This window comes from Macaca mulatta, chromosome 1 (genome assembly GCF_049350105.2).
Source record: "Macaca mulatta isolate MMU2019108-1 chromosome 1, T2T-MMU8v2.0, whole genome shotgun sequence".
Lineage (NCBI taxonomy): Eukaryota > Metazoa > Chordata > Mammalia > Primates > Cercopithecidae > Macaca > Macaca mulatta.
The window spans coordinates 61,983,212-62,003,354 of NC_133406.1; the positions used below are offsets into that span (position 1 = coordinate 61,983,212).

A 20,143-nucleotide genomic window follows, 5' to 3' on the forward strand; every position below is an offset into this window, starting at 1 on the left:
TGAGCAAAAAGTAGCAAACACACTGGACTTATTGATAAGACATTTGCATGTCAGAGGATGGGAAATAAATCTGACTAAAATTCAGGGACCTTCTACCTCAGTAAAATTTCTAGGGGTACAGTGGTGTGGGGCCTGTTAAGATAGATATTCCTTCTAAGGTGAAGGATATGTTGCTTCACTTGGCCCCTCCTACAACCAAGAAAGAGGCACAAGTCTAGCAGGCCTATTTGGATTTTGGAAGCAACATATTCCTCATTTGGTGTGTTGCTCTGCTCACTCATTTATCAAGTGACCTGAAAGGCTGCCAGTTTTGAGTGGGGTCCAGAACAAGAGAAGGCTTTGCAACAGGTCCAGGCTGCTGAGCAAGCTGCTCTGCCACTTGGGCCATATGACCCAGCAGATCCAATGGTGCTTGAGGTGTCAGTGGCAGATAGGGATGTTTTTGGAGCCTTTGGCAGGTTGCCATAGACGAATCACAGCAGAGGCCTCTAGGATTTTGGAGCAAGGCCCTGCCATCTTCTGCAGATAACTACTCTCCTTTTGAGAGACAGCTCTTGGTCTGTTACTGGGCTTTGGTGGAAACTGAATGTTTGACTATGGGCCACCAAGTCACCATGCGACCTGAACTGCCTATCATGAACTGGGTTCTTTCTGGTCCATCTAGCCATAAAGTGGGTGGTGCACACACAGCAGCATTCCATCATCAAATGGAAGTGGTATATACGTGATCGGGCTCGAGCAGGTCCTGAAGGCGCAAGTAAGTTACATGAGGAAGTGGCTCAAATGCCCATGGCCTCCACTCCTGCCACCGTGCCTTCTCTCCCCTACCCTGCACTGATGGACTCATGGGGAGTTCCCTATGATCAGTTGACAGAGGAAGAGAAGACTAGGGCCTGGTTCACAGATGATTCTGCACGATATGCAGGCACCACCTGAAAGTGGACAGCTGCAGCACTACAGCCCCTTTCTAGGACATCCCTGAAGGAGAGCAGTGAAGGGAAATCTTCCCAGTGGGCAGAACTTCAAGCAGTGCACCTGGCTGTTCACTTTGCATGGAAGGAGAAATGGCCAGATGTGTGATTATATACTGATTTACGGGCTGTAGCCAATGGTTTGGCTGGATGGTCAGGGACTTTGAAGAAGCACGATTGGAAAATTGGTGACAAAGAAATTTGGGGAAGAGGTATGTAGATGGACCTCTGTGAGGGGTCAGAAACCATGAAGATATTTGTATACTATGTGAGTGCTCACCAACAGGTGACCTCAGCAGAGGAAGATTTTAATAATCCTGGATAGGATTATTATCCAGGATCCATCCAGCATGAATAGGATGACTCATTCTGTGGACACCACTCAGCCTCTTTTCCCAGCCACCCAATGGGTCCATGAACAAAGTGGCCATGGTGGCAGGGATGGGGGTTATGCATGGACTCAGCAACATGGACTTCCACTCACCAACGCCGCCCTGGCTATGGCCACTGCTGAGTGCCCAATTTGCCAGCAACAGAAACCAACACTGAGCCCTCGATATGCTACCAGGAGACACAACAATTCCATTAAACTGAAGGTTAAGATTGCCACCTGGACACTTTGGGCTCCTCCTACCTTTAAATCAACAGGCTAAGAAGGGAGTTATAGTGTTGGCTGGGGTGATTGACCCGGACTATCAAGATGAAATCAGTCTACTACTCCACAATGGAAGTAAGGAAGAATATGCATGGAATACAGGAGATCCATTAGGGCATCTCTTAGTATTAAGAGATCCTGTGATTAAGGTCAATGGGAAACTACAACAGCTTAATCCAGGCAGGATTACAAATGGCCCAGACCCCTCAGGAATGAAAGTTTGGTCACTCCACCAGGAAAAACACCACGACCTGCTGAGGTGCTTGCTGAAGGCAGAGGGAATACAGAATGGATAGCAGAAGGAAGTGGTCATCAATACCAGCTACGACCACGTGACCAGCTGCAGAAGCAGGGACTGTAATGGTCATGAGTATTTCCTCCCTCTTTTGCTAAAAATATGTTTGTGCATGTATGCACTTGTGCTAAGGAAAATATTTTATTTCTTTTTCCTTTATCATATGACATAGGATTTAGTGACCTCACATCAGCATTTAAGTATTGTTAACTTTATGTGATAGTGTTTGGGTTGGGGATTGGTGTGTTTCCGGTTGTATGAAGGATAGTCGTATTATGTTAGGTGTAATTATGACCTTATTATTGTCTTTATTTGAAGATTATGTATGATCTCAGGAGATGTGCATGGGTTCAAGTTGACAAGGGGTGGACTTGTGATGATTAATACTGAGTGTCAACTTGACTGGATTGAAGGATACAAAGTATTGATCCTGGGTGTGTCTGTGAAGGTACTGCCAAAACAGATTAACATTTGAGTCAGTGGGCTGGGCAAGGCAGAGCCACCCTTAATCTGGTGGACACAATCTAATCCGCTGCCAGTGAATATAAAGAAGGCAGAAAAACATGAAAAGGAGAGACTGGCCTAGCTTCCCAGCCTACATCTTTCTCCTGTGCTGGATGCTTCCTGCCCTGGAATGCTGGACTCCAAGTTCTTCAGTTTTGGGACTTGGATTGGCTCTCCTTGCTCCTCAGCTTGCAAACGGCCTATTGTGGGACCTTGTGAGCATGTAAGTTAATATTTAATAAACTCCCCTTTATATATATATATATATAAAATATATCCTATTAGTTCTGTTCCTCTAGAGAACCCTGACTAATGCAGCATAGCTTCCTCATCCCCTGACACATCTCCCTGCAGGAGAGCTCCTCCTCCAGTGGGGCTCTTGCCCCACCTCCCACATGTTCCACCTTCCTCTCCAGCCCTGAGTTTCTTGAACAGCAGAGGGAGATGGGTGGGTACACACACAGGCCCCTGGGCTCGCAGCCCAGCTCAGGCCTGCATGAGCTCTCAGAGGTACCCACCTGGGAGGAGAGTCCATTGGTGAACCCATTGGCATTCCTCCTCACCACTGCTGATGGGGTCACCTCGTCATCAGTGGGTGATTTTGTCCGAGGGGGCACAACACCAACTGCAGAAAGACAGAGTAGCCGGTGGGCCTCATGCAGAGCAGGAAGTCAGGAAGCCAACTTCTCAGAGACAGGCTCAGCCCCACTCTCCACCGAGATTAAAAAGCTCAGGGTGTGGCACCAGGCTTTGGGTGTGAATGAGCACCGAGGGCTCCTCCCTGAGCATCCTTGCCTTACTTCTAGGGGAAGATGGGTCACAAAGTACCTTTGTTGAGAGCTGCCTGCTTCTCTGCCTCTACCTCTTGTCTGGTGGGCACAAGGCTGATGTCTCTGGGGGTGTCCAGGGATGATGACTGGTGGGGGTCTTTCTTGCTTTGTTCATAGCTTGCCTTGGGCTGGAGAGAAAGGGCAAGAAGATGACTGATGTTAGTATGGCTGTCAGGAACTTGGCCCCCAGTGATGTTTCTTTGTTTTGCAATGGTTGAAGCTCAAACCCTTGCAGATACAGGGAACAAGGAAATTCTATGTGTGCCACCTGGGAGGCGGACAGGGATGCACTAGAGCCTCCCATCCATGCACTTTAAGTAGTGTCAATGATGGGCCATCTTGGGGAATGAGAGCTCATAGCCCCTAGGAGGCCCCTCAGCCTGACCATTTGTTTTGGCTGACACTAAGAACCACAGACTTGCTGTGAGCCAGAGTCAAGGAATGGCCAGTGGGGGGGTCTCTGAGGATCCTGTAGGGAATCCTACCCAAGACATGAGCAAACAGAACCAGGTGGGCCTTGGTACCAGGATTCTAGGGAAATGAAAAGGGCACTTAGTGTGTGGGCTCACAAAATCATGAGACTAGAGGAGACCTCAGCCATCATCTGAGCCACTGCTCCCATGGTACAGTTGAAGAATCTAAGCCTCAGTGAGAAGAATACAGAAAGAAGACCAGGCTAAAGGTCAGCAACTCCAGTTCTAGCCCAACTAGAGAACAGAGGTCCCCTTTCTTCGTCTGTCACATACGGGTAACATTACCTGCTCTGCCCATCTCACCAGGCAAACCCTCAAGGGTTATGCAAATTATACATAGCTAAACCTAGATGAACATATGAGTTTTCCAATTTTAGGCACAGGACTCTTTCTACTCACCACACAACCTCTTCCAAACCTAACTGCATAGCTCCTGGATCTTGGCTAAGGATGCAGGTGAGAACAGGAGAGAAAAGGGCCTGTATCCTTATACTCCAGGAACTCATGAAACCCAGCAAGGACACAATACAAGGTGGAGCCAGAGAGATAGTATGGGCGGAGTGGGGCCTGGGATGGACACACGAAGGGATCGGAATGGCACTGCTGGGAGTGTCACTCAGTTCCCATTGGCTGGTCATGTTGGTAGGGAGTGGGGCATAATACTAGCACCCACAAACACTGGCTTCCCATGAGCCTGGGTTTGGAGCAGTAACTCATGTCCCCATCACCTACAGAAAGCAAAAAGGCACAGAAAGATGGCCTGTGTGATGGCTTCAACTATGCTTTCCTTATCCCAGAGTCCAGCTGAGCAGGGGCGCCATAGAAACCGAACTCTGGGAAAATTAATGGGGAAAATGACTCCAGGGCCCTGCCTTGCCCCCTGGCCTGGCCCTTTGCCCATTGTCCCCTGCCCCACCCTCCAGGACCCAAGGGTGATGGGTACCTGCCCCCTGGCTGTCTCGCCACTGCGGTGCCAGGAAGGGGAGCTGGGGTAGGGCCAGAAGCGGCTCTCGCTAGGGAGTGGAGGGACGGCTGGAGGAGACTCCAGGGGGACGTAGGCTTTGGGGAGGGGAGGCCGAGGCGGGCCAGGTTCCTGAGGCAGACAGAAGCCAGAGCATTAGGAGGAACAAGAGCAGCCACTGTGAGAGCAGGAGAAAAGAGCATTAGCAGGAGGCAGACAACAACATTGCTGGAGACCTGGGCGGGCCCCTGGGACCACTGCACTCCCACCCGTGGCCTGAAGAGAGTGCCAGCTCCGGAGCTAACTCTCTGCCTGACCTTCAACACCTTCCTCGACCCAGCCTCTACCTGTCCACCACTCCCCACTGCTCCCCAAGTTTTCCCCAAAGCTCTCTCATTGCCTCGCCCCCATGCCAGGCAGCTCCTCTCCCACCCCTTTGCTTCCACCCACTCTCCTGCCTAGAATGCCTTTCCCTTGTTCCTCTCCCTGTCTTGCTGCTCTGTGGCCTGGTTTAGGTCCAATTATCTGTTGGAACATCAGGGCGTTTATAGTCTGAACCATGTGGCTTAATGTTGAGACATACGCCGTCACGTTCCTATGAATTTGTCTTGGTTCATAGGATGCTGGGCTCCCTGAGTGAAGCCTTTGAGCACATGTGCGCATCTTTCTTTTATTTTTCTTTTCTTTTTATTTATTATTATTATTATTATTATTTTGAGATGGAGTCTGGCTCTGTCACCCAGGCTGAAGTGCAGTGGCGCGATCTCTGCTCACTGCAAGCTCTGCCTCCCAGGTTCATGCCATTCTCCTGCCTCAGCCTCCCAAGTAGCTGGGACTACAGGTGCCCACCACCATGCCCGGCTAATTTTTGTATTTTTTAGCAGAGATGGGGCTTCACCGTGTTAGCCAGGATGGTCTTGATTTCCTGATCTCGTGATCTGCCTTCCTTGGCCTCCCAAAGTGCTGGGATTACAGGCATGAGCCACCATACCCAGCCTCTTTCTTTTATTTTTTATTATTATTTTTTGAGACAGAGTCTCACTCTGTCACCAGGCTAAAGTGCAGTGGTGCGATCTTGGCTCACTGAAACCTCCGCCTCCTGGGTTCAAGCAATTCTGCTGCCTCAGCGTCCTGAGTAGCTGGGACTACAGGCGTGCACCACCACGCTCAGCTAATTTTTGTATTTTTTTTTTTTCCAGTAGAGATAGGGTTTCACCATGTTGGCCAGGATGGTCTCTATCTGCTGACCTCGTGATCCACCACCTTGGCCTCCCAAAATGCTGGGATTACAGGCATGAGCCACCACGCCCGGCCATGTGTATATCTTTCTAAAAGGGCCTCATGGCACCCCATGCCCACGGTTGAGCCCCAGAAAACACTTGCTGATTGACTGACTAGGAAACTGCTCCCCACACTGACCCTTCACCCTGTTGCTATCCTGGCATCATTCTGGATTTAAATTCTTATGAAATGTGTGCGGTCTCCTATCCAACCTTGTGCTGTCTCCTATCCATCCTGGTGCCCAGGAACAGGCTTCACTGAAAGGGAGCTAAAGATGACAGATGGAGATGAGAACAGGTAAAGGGGAAACCTGGAGAGAAGTTCACAAAATGGGGTGTGAGAATGACCTCCTTAAACAAAGAGCTCCAGCACTAGGGCTGGAGGCCTGTGGGGAAGAGATGGGCACAGAAGTTGTATAATTTCAGACAAATGAGGATCTGGTCTTCCCTCCCCCACCTACCTTCTACTGCATTTCTCAACTTACCTCGTTGGAGCCAGGCTTGGTGGGGGACCCCTGAGAGCCCGACACCAGTGAAAAGGGGCTCAGGGGGCTGGTGAGGCTGGCGGAGCTGAGGGGGCTGGCCGGGCTGTTGGAGCTGTAGGTGGCTGAGGGGCCAAGTCCTCCTTGGGAGAAACAGAAGGGGACGGGTGAGCAATGGAGGAGGGGTGCTGCCTGGTGGGTACATAGATGGGCACTGTGAGTGGAGGTGGCAGGGAGAAGCCAGATCCAGGGATGTGGGAGGGCAGACTTAGTGTCTCAGGGCCACCTGGGCCTGCCAAAGGGACTCATTACAGGTTCTGGGGCCACAGGCTGACTGTTGAGAGGTGTGCTGGGTGGGGAAGATGGTAGATGGAAATGATACTGTTGTCCCTGAGGTGTCAAGGAAAGCCAGTCTGAGGTCCCAGGGCTCAAGGAAAACTCTAAGGTAGGGGTCACAGGTCACGAGTGGGCCCATGTGCTTGGGGGTTGGGGAGGCTTAGGTGCTTTTGACCTTTTTGGGGGAGGACTTTAGAGTGTCAGGGTCAACAGTGTCTCTGAGTTGTCTACTTAGTCTATTCTGTCAGGGGTAAGGGAGCCCTACCTACCACCCTAGAACCCAGGGGAAGATTCTGACGTCCCAAGAAGGCCCTGCCTGGCCCTGAACACAGTGTGAGCTGGCAGGAGTGGGATGGAGGCCAGAAATACCAGAGCACTCCTGGTGAGGCAGGCAGCCTAGGAGGCTGGCACAGGAGGCACCCACCTCTGTGCTTGGCAGTGTCCGTGCCCCGGGAGGGGTTGTTCTTCCTCAGCCCCTCCATCACGTCCTGGATCCTCCAGATCTCCTTTTGGATTTGCCGGTTCAGCACCTCATTCTGAAGCAGCCACACAGTGAATCAAAGGAAATGGCCACGAGGAGTTTCCCTCAGCCCAGACCCCTTGGAACCCACATCCCTTTGGGCCAGCAGGAGGCAGGCACCCTGTACACACACACACACACACACACACACACACACACACACACACGCCCCTCCAGCAGTCATCTTTCCCATGGGCTGCCTCTGTCTTCAGCCTCTGGGAGATGGCACCCCAGAATTGCCTGATTCTCTGAGCCAAGACTGAGGACGCACCCTTCTGAGTTCCCCCAGGGGAATCGTGGCTGGTTTGTGAGTGAATGCCCATCTAAGTGAACACTTTATGGTATCCTGGTTTTCGTGGGGCAAGAGCTTCCATTTTACTGCTTTTCTTCACATCCAAACAGCCCTTTTCTAACACCCACTCCCAGCGTATGCCTGAGGAGTCATGAATTCAATTACAGTTGACACTCTAAAAGGTAAGACCTCCCATTTATTTAGCATCCCTCAGCACCAGGCACTATGCCAAGCACTTTACATATACAGTGCTAACTCATTTCGGCTGCACGACTCTAGGAGATAAGGGCAGCAGCTGTCCCCTCTTCAGAGATGAAGAGACTCACACCCAAGGCCGTCTATTTAGTAAGCAGCATGACCATCATCTAAATATGGGTCTATTTGGACTCGAAGGTCAGTGCCCTTGACCACAGCACTATCCGCCTCCTAAAATGTCTGTGCTTCAAGTGAGGCTTGGCCATGGGACATCGTGGTATTTGGGTCCTCTGGACCAGGCAGGTCTTCGTCCTACCTAACCAGCTGCAAGGTAAGGGTGGTGAGTGGCATTACCAGGAGGGAAACAGAAGAAAATGGGGGAAACCAGTTGTTAACTGCATCAGAGAGACAGGGCTTGCAAACTAGCTAGAGAAGAGGCACGGTCTGGGTGAAGAAAAGGTAGAGGGAAGAAAAGAACAAGAACTCCTCAAGATCATCAGGTCAATCCTCCTGCCTCCGGGCAGACTGTTTCTAACCCATTTATTTATTCCATAAATAAATGCCTGAGTTATTTATATTTACATGTCTGTTTTTAAATCCTGCTGGGCACAGTGGCTCATGCCTGTAATCCCCAGCACTTTGGGAGGCTGAGGCGGGAGGACCACTTGAGCTCAGGAGTTAGAGACCAGCCTGGCCAACATAGGGAGACCCTGTCTCTATAAAAAATAAAAAAAACTAGCCGGGCATGGTGGTTCATGACTGTAGTCCTAGCTACTCAGGAGGCTGAGGTGGGAGGATTGCTTGAGCCCGGGGCAGTCAAGGCTACAGTGAGCTGTGATTGCACCACTGCACTCCAACCTGGGCAACAGAGCAAGACCCTATCCCAAGAGAAAAAGAAATCCTTTCAATCATAAAACACCTTGTGTCTAACTGAAGTCTCCCAAGCTTCAGCTTTAGCTCCTTGCCCTGTGAGCTGAACCTAAAGTGTCCCATTATCTTCATCCTGAAACTTAGAGTCTGTTATCAATGACCTGAACCTTTGCTTTTGTCTCAAGGCCAACTCCTCATCTTTAGTCACATCCCAATCCCTGCCAGCTCAGGGGCCCTTCTTCACCTGGGTGTCCAAATTGAGCTGCTCCCAGAGGTCATCGTGCAGGGCAGAGACCTCAGACTCGAGGTGCTCATACTCTATGGTGCTGTTCGTCAGGGCCTGTGGGGGGAAGAGGTGTTCACTGAGAAAGCCACCATCACCAAGGCATTCCTCCTTATCCTGAAACGGGCCCTGGGGCCAGGGTACTAGAGGCCCGAAGATCTGGGGAAGAGGGCATGGAGGGACCAAAGGAGAGGGGCACCAGGCTGAGACATTCTGGTGACAGCCAAACACTAGCCTTACAAGAGATGTAACAGCCCATCCCACCACCAACTGAAATAAAGAGAAAATAGAGAGGGATGATATCACTTCCATACCCTCCTATTGTCCCCAGATTAGGGGATAAAAACTAGACAGCATAGCCTGGGGAAAATGACAAGACCCCATCTCTACAAATTACAAAAGGTAGCTGGGCATGGTGGTGTGCCCCTGTAGTCCTGGAGATTTGGGGGCTGAGGCAGGAGGATCACTTGAACCCTGGAGATGGAGACTGCAGTGAGCTGTGTTTGCACCACTGCACTCCAGCCTGGGCGACAGAGCGAAACCCTGTCCTTTAAAAAAATTTTTTTTTTAAGTAGAGGGCAAAGAGAAAAGAGCCTGAAGGAGAATATTTGTTATCTGGAGGTTAGCGAGCTCCCTCCGGAGAAAAGAGCCTGAAGGAGAATATTTGTTATCTGGAGGTTAGCGAGCTCCCTCCGTTCTGAGCCACACTTTCACGGGGCTTTAGCTGCTGCTTCTTGGAGCCATTCTCCAAGCAGTCCGTGCCGGAAGGTCTGCCTGTACCTGCTGGGAAGTAGTGACCAAGGCAGCAGCCTTTTTTTTTTTTTCTTTAGCTGGAGTTTCACTCTTGTTGCCCAGGCTGGAGTGCAATGGTACCATCTTGGCTCACAGCAAGCTCCGCCTTGTGGGCTCAAGCGATTCTCCTGCCTCAGCCTCCTGAGTATCTGGGACTACAGGCATGTGCCACCATGGCCAGCTAATTTTGTATTTTCAGGAGAGATGGGGTTTCTCCATGTTAGTCAGGCTGGTCTCAAACTCCCAACCTCAGGTAATCCGCCCGCCTCAGCCTCCCAAAGTGCTGGGATTACAGGCGTGAGCCACCACGGCCAGCTGGCAGCAGCTTTTTTGTCAGTGCTTTGCTTCTCCGAGGGAGAAGACAGAAGTGGGCAGCAGAGGTGTTAGCACAGCCAAGGAAATAGGTAACTCACAACTTCATGCTGTCCCAAAGAAATCCAGGTACAGGTACAGCTTGTGGGAAATAAGCTCATCTCCTCGGTGGAGACTGGAATGAGCAGTCTGGCTGACTTGCTATTTATTTGCAGGGCAATGTTGAGGTCTTTGTTTATGTCCCTCTGCACGGGAGGACTCAGCTTTTGTCCTCTGAGGAAAACTGGACTAGGACAGCACAAGCTGGGAGGTGGTTGCCCTCCTGCCTAGTGCTGATCAGGTGGGGTGCATAAACCCTGCTCCCTGGGTTACCGTGGTCGCCTGAGACAGCTCCACGCGGATGTTGATGAGCTGGTTCTGCAGAGAATCTTTTTTGTGCCGCAGCTTTTCTGGGTAGGCAGGCTGGCTTCCAAACATCTCCAGCTCCTGGTGGGTCCCCATCAAGGCACTTTCCAGGCTCTCCTGAAGAAAGGCAGGGGAATGACGTGAGCAGCCCTGACAGCTCCTCTCTGGGATTGAACAGCAGAGGCCTGAGACCTTAGAGGTTCAACAGGGAGTTGAGTGGAGGCTGTCCTTGCTTTGTCATCTTAGTCAGATGGAGACAGCAGCCCACAACCTTCTCCAAGCCAGCCTCACCCATCTGCCCCAGCTTAAAGCCACCCCCAGCTTCTCACCTTCTCAGCTCGGAGCTGCTGCACCAGCCGGTCCTGCTCCCTCACCACCTTGTTCTGCTCACACAATTTTCCCAGCAGCTTCTAGGGTCCCAGAGAGTGAGGAAGGAGAGGGAGAAAGAAGGGGATGAAGGACACAGTTTGGTGGGGACCTGGGAGTTACAGGGCCTGGCCTCTGGATACCCTCTCCTTTCTCCTGCTGAGGAACCCTGGGCCTTCACCTTGCCCTTGGTGGCTCCTGAGAACAAGAAGATGGGTCTTCCTCTTGGGAGGGGAGGTACGCTTACTCTCTGAGGAAGTCAGTTGGGTTAAGAGGGCTGAGAGCCAAGTGTTAAGCTCTGGCACCCCCATCCGTCCAAGGGTTGCCGTTCACGAAGGACGGAGGAGATGATGTGACCTCAACTCCTAGGTGGACTGAAGAGGCGGGCCGGGTGTCAGAACAAGCAGTCTTAGAAAAGCAGTGAGCAGTAGAAACTGTCCCTCAATCCCACAGAACCTTCTCCCTTCTCTCTCAAGATCCTGTTCTTCCCTCTTGCCTCCAAAGTCTCAGGATGGCTGACCCTCCCTCTGAGGTCTAGTCCTTTCAGGAAGGAACCTCTCCCAGTCTCACTGGGCAGGGCCAGTGGTGATGCGGAGCAGACAGCTGGGGCCAGAAAGAGGGCTTGTGCTTTCCTAGTCCACACCTTTATTCATGCCATTCCTCAAATACCTGCTTTGCTCCTTTCTACTGAGCCAGATTTTACCCTCTGGGCCTTTTAACTTCAAGGTCTAACTCATGTGCTACTTGTTTTGTCCCTGACCTTCAGCCCACACAGCCTCACTTCCCTGCACCTGGCAGAACCTATTATGGCTCCCCTTCACGACATGAATACTGCGTTGCCACCTCCTGCTGCTACCTGGCATCTCCCACTACCCTGAAGCTCCCTGAGGGCAGGGGCACAGCCGCATTCTCCTTTCTAGTTACCTGTAGGGACTAATGTCATGCTGGGCACAGAATAGACTGATCTATCTCCCAACAAAGTCTGCATTCGTGTTACAAGCAGATCTCCCTGCTGTAGGCAAAAGGGCCGAGCGCTCAGTGGAGAAACGGATACAGCCAGCATGGGAGGGAAGGGTGAGTAGGTGGTAGATCAGAAAAGAAGGGGGATGAGGAGGAGGTAGGCAGAATCTTGTTGTGGTGAGAGAAGACATGAATCAAAGGTACGAAGAGCCACCAGAAGGAGAGAGATGGATGGAGAGACAGCCCCCGCAGAGGACAGCAGTGGGAGGCTGGAGTGGAGGGAGGGAGCAGGGGGCGCTGCTCTTACATCTGTGTCTTGCTCGTTTAACTTGTAGGTATGGAGGCTGTCCCGGAACACTTCTGGGTACGGAGGGACCTGCAGGAACATGAGGCCGGTTACTGCAGCAGGGGCAGGATGAGGGTATGCAGGGATAGGAAGCTGACATCACAATCCTGCTCTGCTCCTGCCAGAGACTGTGGTCCATCACCTCTGATGGTTTCTGTTTCAGGGACCTAAGTTCATTCTTCATCCCCTGGCTGGAAGCCTGGGATGGCCCAGCCTAACCCCATCCCAGTTGTCTTAGGCTGACTCCGGAGAGATCAGAACTCTGCTTGAGTCATGCTCTGTTTTTCCTTCTCCCCCAAGCACTAGGGTCTGCTGCTAAGAGAGACTGCAGGGTGTGCAGTTCCCAATGGCTTGTTGGTAACACCATGAGAACATCAGTGAACTCCGTGGCTGTCTGTGGGGATAAGACATGGGAGAATTGTCAGAATGAGCATTGGGAACAGTTGAAAACTATTGCCCTAGTAGACTGAACACCAGTCACAGGGCTTGTGTCTAAACCAAAATTGTCAAGAATTCAGAAGTGTCTCTGGGTCCAGCAAATGCTGCCTGGCCTGGACACCACATCTGGTGACCACAGCGCATTCTATACACTTTTGACATTAGATGGTTCTAATACACCCTTCATGCCTTTAACCCCAGTGACGTCTGTCAATATATTACAAATATGAAATCGAAATCAGAACATTGAAGAGCAGAGTTGCGATCCCCAGCATGGCATGAGATGTTGGTGCTGGCTCTTTTGATGGTTTGGGAAATGGGCCTTGGGTTTACCCATGAAAGTGAAGAATGGAGGTGACATAGTGGAATTAAGGAAAGAAGACCAGGCCAAGCCTGTCTCCAGGCAGATGAGCGGGTTGGGTGGCGTGAGCCTCATCCTAGATGGGCAACTCGACCATGCACAAGCAGCTGAAATGGCATTGGCAGGGACCATGCTGCCAGGCAGAGGTCTTACTTGCATGAAGAGTTGGGACCTGGGGGAGGAGTTTTCCACCATGCGGTTCACCATACTGATGAGAGTCTCACTCTCACTCATCTGCAGCGGAGGAAGGAATGGACTATTCACACTCTGACCCACATGTAGGTATCTCCCCCTCACCCACCTGTGCTTGTTTCCCAGGAAACAGGGGAGGGCAGCTCCCCCAGCATCCTGAGCTCGCTCACCCCTTATGACCTCTGTTTCAGGACCAGCACTGAAGCTGTCCTTGCAGAAAGGCCACGGAAGGGTCCGAGAGGCCACTGGGACCTTGCCGGAGGCACTGCAGAGGCCCCGGCCTGGTGATTCTTCCCCAGGGTGCCTGGTTGTTATGGGTCCCATCTGCATTGGCCACGGTTGTCATCTCCCTGCCCTGATCTCATTTCTCACACAACTTTGGACAAAGACCATAGAGGCAATTGGAAGACGGATCTCCCCAAAGTTGAACTAAGTGAAACAACCAAAAAAGAAAATCTAGGACCTGGTTTTTGGATGGGCCGCCACGGATACCGAGGCCTGGCTCCTCTCCCTGCCCCTGCCCCTGCCCCTGCCCCTGCCCACCCTCGGCTCTAGTACAGAAAGTGCTAAACACGGTTTCCAGAGCTGGGCTGGCAGCATCCTTGAGGATCTCAGATGATGCTAGGGAAACAAACAAGGAGGCCAAAACAAGCAAGCCACGTTAAAGGGACACCAGGCTCTCCAACACATTCTTTCTATTTCAAAAATCCTTAGGAACATGGGGGTGGAAAGACTATTTGCCAATTTAAAAAGAGAGAAATGGAAGAAGGGAGGGGATGAGGAGGAAGAGGAAGGGAAAGGCGGGGTGGGAGAAAGGGCGGGCCAACACATCAACCAGAAATGCCATCATTTCCCCCACTGATTCCAATGGGAAAGGACCAAAAAGTGAAGATATCAGGGAATGTCCTCGGCTGTGTCCCTTTAACTCCATGGTTCTACAGGGGAAGGCAGCAGAAGACAGAAGGGAGTGTGCAGGGAAAGCTTTCTGGAAGGGAAAGTGAATGAGGAAAGGAGGAAAGACACACATTAGGGAAGATTATCTGGGGTTCCTGTTCAGAGGGTCTCCTGTGATTTCTCCATCATCTCTCCAATCTCAGTTGCACCCACACTGTCCTTTCTTCCTCTTACCCCTTTTAGGCTGTCCAAATACAGCCTTGCTTCTACATGTTGTAGGCAGGGCAAGGGCACCGACCACCCCATTTGCAGGGTCTGCGGCATTTCAAAAGGCTTTCCTAGGAACGGATTTTTCCTGTTTAGCCCTGGAATGCAAGGGCCTTGAGGGCTGGGAGCCATCCCTGCACAGTAAACTGTGTGTATCTCATTCCTTCCCCAACAAGCGGATCTAGAGCAGCAGAGGAAGTGAGCAGGAGTGTTTTCAGCTCCCGCCTGTGCTGCCACTTTGGGGATCTTTCAGCCCAGGTGGGTCTTACCTCTAGGAGGATTCTTGTGTGCTACCTTCTGTCTCTCCAAAATGTTAGATTTTGTAAGAAACCACCTAACCCAGTGCCTCACACATGGTAAGGAGTGCTCGTTGATATTTTTGTGTTTGGGAAAAACAAAATAATCATAGCAGCAAGTGGTGATTGTCACTCCTTGCCGATGCCTGACAAAGAGCTCCCATATGCACCCCCACTTGATTCTCCCAATACATCTGTGAGGTTGAAAGGAAAGGGCAGGTTCTACAATGCCCATTTTATGATTGAGAAAACAAAGACCCAGAGAGACTAAGTGACATTTCCAAGATTAAAAAAAAAAAAATTCCTTGTAAATGGCAGAGCTAGAACTAGAGCAGCAGTGTCTGACTATGTACTGGACTCTTCTCATCTACAAGACTGCCTTTTGAGAGTATTACCCTTGGCCAGGTACAGAGGCTCACGCCTATAATCCTAGCACTTTGAGAGGCAGAGGTGAGAGGACTGCTTGAGGCCGGGAGTTTGAGACAAGCCTGGCCAACACAGTGGGGCACCCATCTCTACAAAAAAAATTTTTTTCAATTAGCCAGGTGTGGTGGCTGCACACCTGTCTGTAGTCCTAGCTGCTCACGAGGCTGAGGTGGGAGGATCGCTTGAGCCTGGGAGGTGGAGGTTGCAGTGAGCTATGATTATGCCACTATACTCTGGCCTAGGCAACAGAGTGAGATCCTATCTCAAAAAAAAAAAAAAAAAGAGAGAATAATACCATTCATCCATGAGGGAGTCCTCTGGAAGGCTATTTCTGAAGCCCCCAGCCTAATGGGCCAGCCCCTCTGTGAAAGCAAAAGCCCCCAAGAAGGGACCCTGCTGTCTGCACTGAATGCTATGACAACAGGGCATTGTGGATGGAGTAGAAAGCCAATCACATGGGCGACAGGGAGGGCAGCTTGCTCGGGAACCTGGAGGCAGATGGGCCCTGAGCCCCACTCCTCACCCCTGCAAGGCACTTTGGATCTTGCTTCCCATCAGCAGGATCCTGGGCCTCCCGTCCCTGCTCCGAGTTGGAATCCTGGGATCTGTTCCCACATGGCCCAGAATGCTCATGGTGTGACACAATAAGCTGCTTTCGGAGCTGGAATGCAATGGCCTCCAGGGCCAGGAGCCATCCCTGCTTATTGAACTGTGGACATTGCTGCTTCCTAGTGCCTGAGGCCTATTACAAAATCGAATTGCGACATCGGCATGAAGCCCCAGTGAGATGGGTCACACGGCTTGTGACTAGAAGAACCAACAGTTGCAGCTATAGCATCTGATTTCAAATTTATGGTTTTTTTTCTGTAACTTTAAGAGCATGAACTCATCCTAATGAGGTTTGACGGCAGCTTTGTCACACATTAGATGTTTCCTCAGCTGTAAACTGGGTCAAAAGCTTGGAGTCACATTCCAAGCTCAGCTGTTCACTGGCTGTGTGTTCTTGGCACATTATTCAACCTCTCTGTGCTTTAGTTTCCTCGCCTGTAAAATGGGGGTAATAACAGCATCCACTTTACAGGGTTGTAATGAAGATTAAATGAGTTAGAGATCTGAAAAATGCTTAGAATAGTATGGGGCACGGAGCAGGCATCCAATTATTGCAGCTGTTGTTAGTAGTAGTAGTAGTCTTTCCACTCCCCAGGCTGCCTCCACAGGACAGTGTGTACTTCTAGGTCTTGGTTTGTAGCACAGATCTGAACTTAAGAGTATGTGCTTATATAGATACCCAGCATATCGACCCCCAGCCTGTCTAAACTCAGCCTCACAGCTCCCTTAGCTTAAAACACAAGAAAGGGTTAGAGCCCTGGAGTAGACACCAGGCAGCCAACTGCTTGCAGCTCGTGGAACACACTGCCTCTTCAGCTTGCTCACCTGTGAGACTGGGTTGATAATACTCCCTCTGTTTGCACTGAATTCTTAGGAATGCACAAGCTGTGTATGCAAAAGAGCTTTTGGAGGAACTAACGAATACACTGAGCGAATATTACTTTAAAAATCATCCTGGGGAGGGTCTGTAGGCCTCAGTTTACCAATTATGGAGTTTAACAACAACCTGTAAAATATGATACGATGATTTCCCAGATTCAGGCGGAACTAAATCCCTAGCATTTTAGGCCCAGCCTAGAGCTCCCTGGACTCTGCGACTCTCTCCTCTCACCAGCAAAAATGCAAATTCCCACCTGCCCCCTGGGGGCCGTTCCATCCGAGCAGAGCACTGGAGAAATAAGAGGTGGCATTAATTATTCATGCGCCTACTTATTATGCTTCTTTCCCCAGGAAACTCCCAGCTGTCCTAAAGGGCTTTGAAGAGAAGGGGTGTGTAGGCGCAAACCAAAACATAAGCCACTTTGTTGTGTCCTGCTTACACCAACAAAGGTTGTCAAATGGCTGGAAGATGAGGAGGTGGGGAGGAGTGGAGAGATGCGACAGGAAGGCAGTGGGATGGTAGGGGGCACCAGCTCTGCCTACCTGCTGATCCAAATACTCTAGGTTTCTTTGCAACTGAAGATCTAAAAGTTCATCCTACCCGGAGCCCGAGGCCCAGAGGCCAAACAGCAACACAAACAAACAGGAACACACAAAAGAAAACAATAAAAAAAGAAGCAAAGCAGTTAAGAGTTAGCGACAAGGACATGGAGAGGCTTCTCCCTCTGCCCTTGGGGAGTTCTCAGGAAGGGAGGGGTTGAGGATGTGGGCAGGCAAAGTAGTTCTCTACTGGACACTCCAGGGAGAGGAGGGGCACACGCAGGCCCCACTGCCATCTCTCCTAGGTCTGCCTAGGCCTCCCTGGGAGAGGTGAGTGTCATCAGAGCAGTTTAGGCAGCACTTGTTAGCAACTGTTTCTGAGTTTTCTGGAAAAATCGGTTGTTTCTGAGTGTGTATGTTTGCTGTGGGTAAGGCTTATACGCTGTGGACACTGGCAGAGTGAGAATCAGACAGAGAGGGGAAGGAGCCGCCGCCTAGCCTCCAGCCTGCCCAGCCCTCCTCCACCCTGGCCTCCTGGTACTGTTATGGAAACGAGTCAGCAACAGGCTTTCTGGACAAGGATTCTGCCTGTTGGTCCCAGTGGTCCTCCCCAACCCTCCCAAGCGGAGCATCTCATCTAGGTCTCTAGGTGGTGGCAGAAGTTCTCAGGAGAACAAATTCCAGGGAGAGACACGAGTAGAAAGAGGCAGAGAAAAAGGAGGAGATGCAATTCAGAAAATTTTTTCTTCCTCAATCATATTGCTTGTATCTCTCCCCAAAAGTGGCATTCCAGACAAAGGACAAACGTTAAATAACTATGCTTCAGGGGAAAAAAGTTTAGAAAACCTTGCTTCTTGTTAGGAGCTCTGGCCTGATTTTTCCTGCCTAGGCCTCTTCTCCTGCATGCTGGAGAGGAGAGGGACCAGGATATTACATGCTCCCAGATCTCATCCCTCCTCCACGGCCTGTGTCACAGAGGAGAAGGGGTTACTGGCACCAAACTTGATACTGGAGCTAGAGTCCTGACTGGGAGGGAGGAAGTATCCAGAGGCTGCTAAAAACCAGCCAGTCCAGGCACTAGGCACAGAGCGTCCCTGGAGTCCGCCCCAGTTTAGCTCCACCCTGGGTGGAGCACGGTGCGGGGAGGCCCTGAGGCAGGTGGAGGGGAGAAAGGACGTACCATCTTATCGTGGACCGTGGGGGATGGTGGGTAGTTGTAGGGGAACAGTCCTGCAGGGACTGGCCGCCTGTCTCCCAGGTAATCATACTGGAAGAGAAAGGGATCACAGAGGTGAGGGGTCTGGCTGGGACACAGAGTTCCCCACCAGCTGAAGCTCAAGGTTAGAGGTGTTTGTGTTCAGTCCCAGAGCAGATCCCAAACTGAAATGGACAGCAGCCCCCCGTGCAATGATCTGTCTAGGTCCTCAAGATTTGAAAAGACAGAACTCTCTCTGCCCTCTTACATGACGGCACGGTTTCTGGCACAACCTGGGGGCATGTACAGAAAGCAATGTTCCCACTCAAGAGGCAAAGCCATCCCCAAGACAGCTCTACTACAGACAGAACCACAGGCCAGGGGCTTCCCTGGGCAACACTGCTGGTCCTATGGACACACAGCCCAATGGCCCCATGGCCCAGATGCTCCCACATCTCTGCCTTTTCCCAGTAGATTGTCTTAGGCTTCTGGGGATCTCAGGGAATGAGGAAGGAATGGCAGGCTGGTGGCTCACCTTGGGGGAGCTGATGGATCGCCTCATCACATAGGCAGCAGGGTCAGCATAGATGTCCTCGCTGCGAGGTGGCAGTCGCTCAAAACGGGCACTGGGTGAGCGGACAGGGGAGTAAATGCGGGCACGGCTGTAGGAACCCTGGCTGGGTGAGCGGGGCACAGAGTGGGAGCGGGGCTGCAGGGACAGGCGGCGCATGGAGCTAGAGGCAGCATCCAGCTCATCATAATAGACTGGCTGCCGGGAGGGGCTTGGGATCCAGACGGTGCCATCCTGCCGCCCGTAGCTGGCAGGCTCCTTCCACTCTCGCAGCTGGTAGGCAGGGCCGCCCCCGTTGCGGAAGGCATGGCGCTTGTCCTCCAGGGCCCAGGGCGGGCTGATCCGATCATAGGCCGGCATGGAGCAGATGCTCTCTGGCCGCACCCCTGGCGGGTAGTACTGGTAATCATCAGGGTACTGGGAGGAGTAGGGGCCGTAGTACTCAGGGACCCTGCGAGACACAGGGTAGAATCTAGAGGGACTGAGAGAGAGGGGATATTGTAAGGAAAGCAGACAACATGGGCACCCCTCCACCCACCCCAGCCCCACCTCCAGGTCCCCCAGCCTAGAGCAAGGTGCTTGAATAGGTACACAGGGGCTGAAGTTTATTCCAGAGGTGACGGAAAGACTCCTGTCCTCACAGCCCCCTTCCTCAACCAGCTCCCCAAGGCTGGACACTGCACCATTCAGAGCTTCAATCTTTGTCTCTTTAAAATGACATATCCCTAGGAAGAAACATGAAGCCTTATCAGCCGTCTCCATCTCAGCATGAACCAGTTTATCAGATCTTTTCTGAGAGAGGCAAATAGAAGAAAGTCTACCAGGCACCTGAAGGAGGGCAACACAGAAGGGATGAAAGGGCAGCGTCCTGATCTATTTTATATTATTTTACAGATGAGGTCCATTCTGTCACCAGCCTGGAGTGCAGTGGGGCCATCACGGCTCACTGCAGCCTTGAACTCCTGGGCTCAAGCAATCCTCCCATGTCCACCTGTAGAGTAGTAGCTGGGACCACAGGTGTGAGCCACCATGCCCTGCTTTCTGATTGTATGATCTTGTCAGGGACTGAACCAGTAGGTTCTTGGGACTCATCCCAAATGATTCTCCCCAGAGCAGGCCTGATACTCCCAGGCACAAGACCACCAGCAATGCGAGGCTGCTCAGGCCACTAGAGGGCAGGTTCCTCCCGGGCCCCATGGCCTTCCTGAAGCTGTGGCCTGCAGTCCCTGGAGCTGCCCAAATCCCCAGGGAAGGAGCCTGCAGCCCCATTTGCCCTGAGGGACACCACTGGGCCCAATAAATGTCCCCAGATATTTCAAAGCCAGTCGTTGGATAAAGGAGTAAATG

The 20,143-nt window shown here is 51.5% G+C and overlaps 1 protein-coding gene across 50 annotated transcripts in view; it reads right to left on the bottom strand.

Annotated features, from left to right (window-relative positions):
- The window catches only part of PLEKHA6 (pleckstrin homology domain containing A6), a 154,609-nt gene that overhangs the window by 16,673 nt on the left and 117,793 nt on the right, over nucleotides 1-20,143 (bottom strand). For 24 of the 50 annotated variants that reach the window (XR_013418082.1, XR_013418081.1, XR_013418080.1 and 21 more), the window contains 9 exons: nucleotides 18,761-19,277; nucleotides 12,090-12,158; nucleotides 10,786-10,866; nucleotides 10,424-10,573; nucleotides 8,909-9,004; nucleotides 7,212-7,323; nucleotides 6,455-6,594; nucleotides 3,254-3,383; nucleotides 2,944-3,050 (listed from right to left, as the gene is read on the bottom strand). Coding sequence is in view for 45 of the 50 variants with exons in the window: in XM_015119693.3 (XP_014975179.3) it covers nucleotides 2,944-3,050; nucleotides 3,254-3,383; nucleotides 6,455-6,594; nucleotides 7,212-7,323; nucleotides 8,909-9,004; nucleotides 10,424-10,573; nucleotides 10,786-10,866; nucleotides 12,090-12,158; nucleotides 18,761-19,277 (1,402 nt within the window). In the remaining 5 variants the exon portion in view is untranslated. Of the gene's footprint in view, nucleotides 1-2,943; nucleotides 3,051-3,253; nucleotides 3,384-6,454; nucleotides 6,595-7,211; nucleotides 7,324-8,908; nucleotides 9,005-10,423; nucleotides 10,574-10,785; nucleotides 10,867-12,089; nucleotides 12,159-13,080; nucleotides 13,162-18,210; nucleotides 18,298-18,760; nucleotides 19,278-20,143 lie in introns of all 50 variants that reach the window. The other 26 variants (XR_013418079.1, XR_013418078.1, XM_078004103.1 and 23 more) reach the window with 2 other exon arrangements.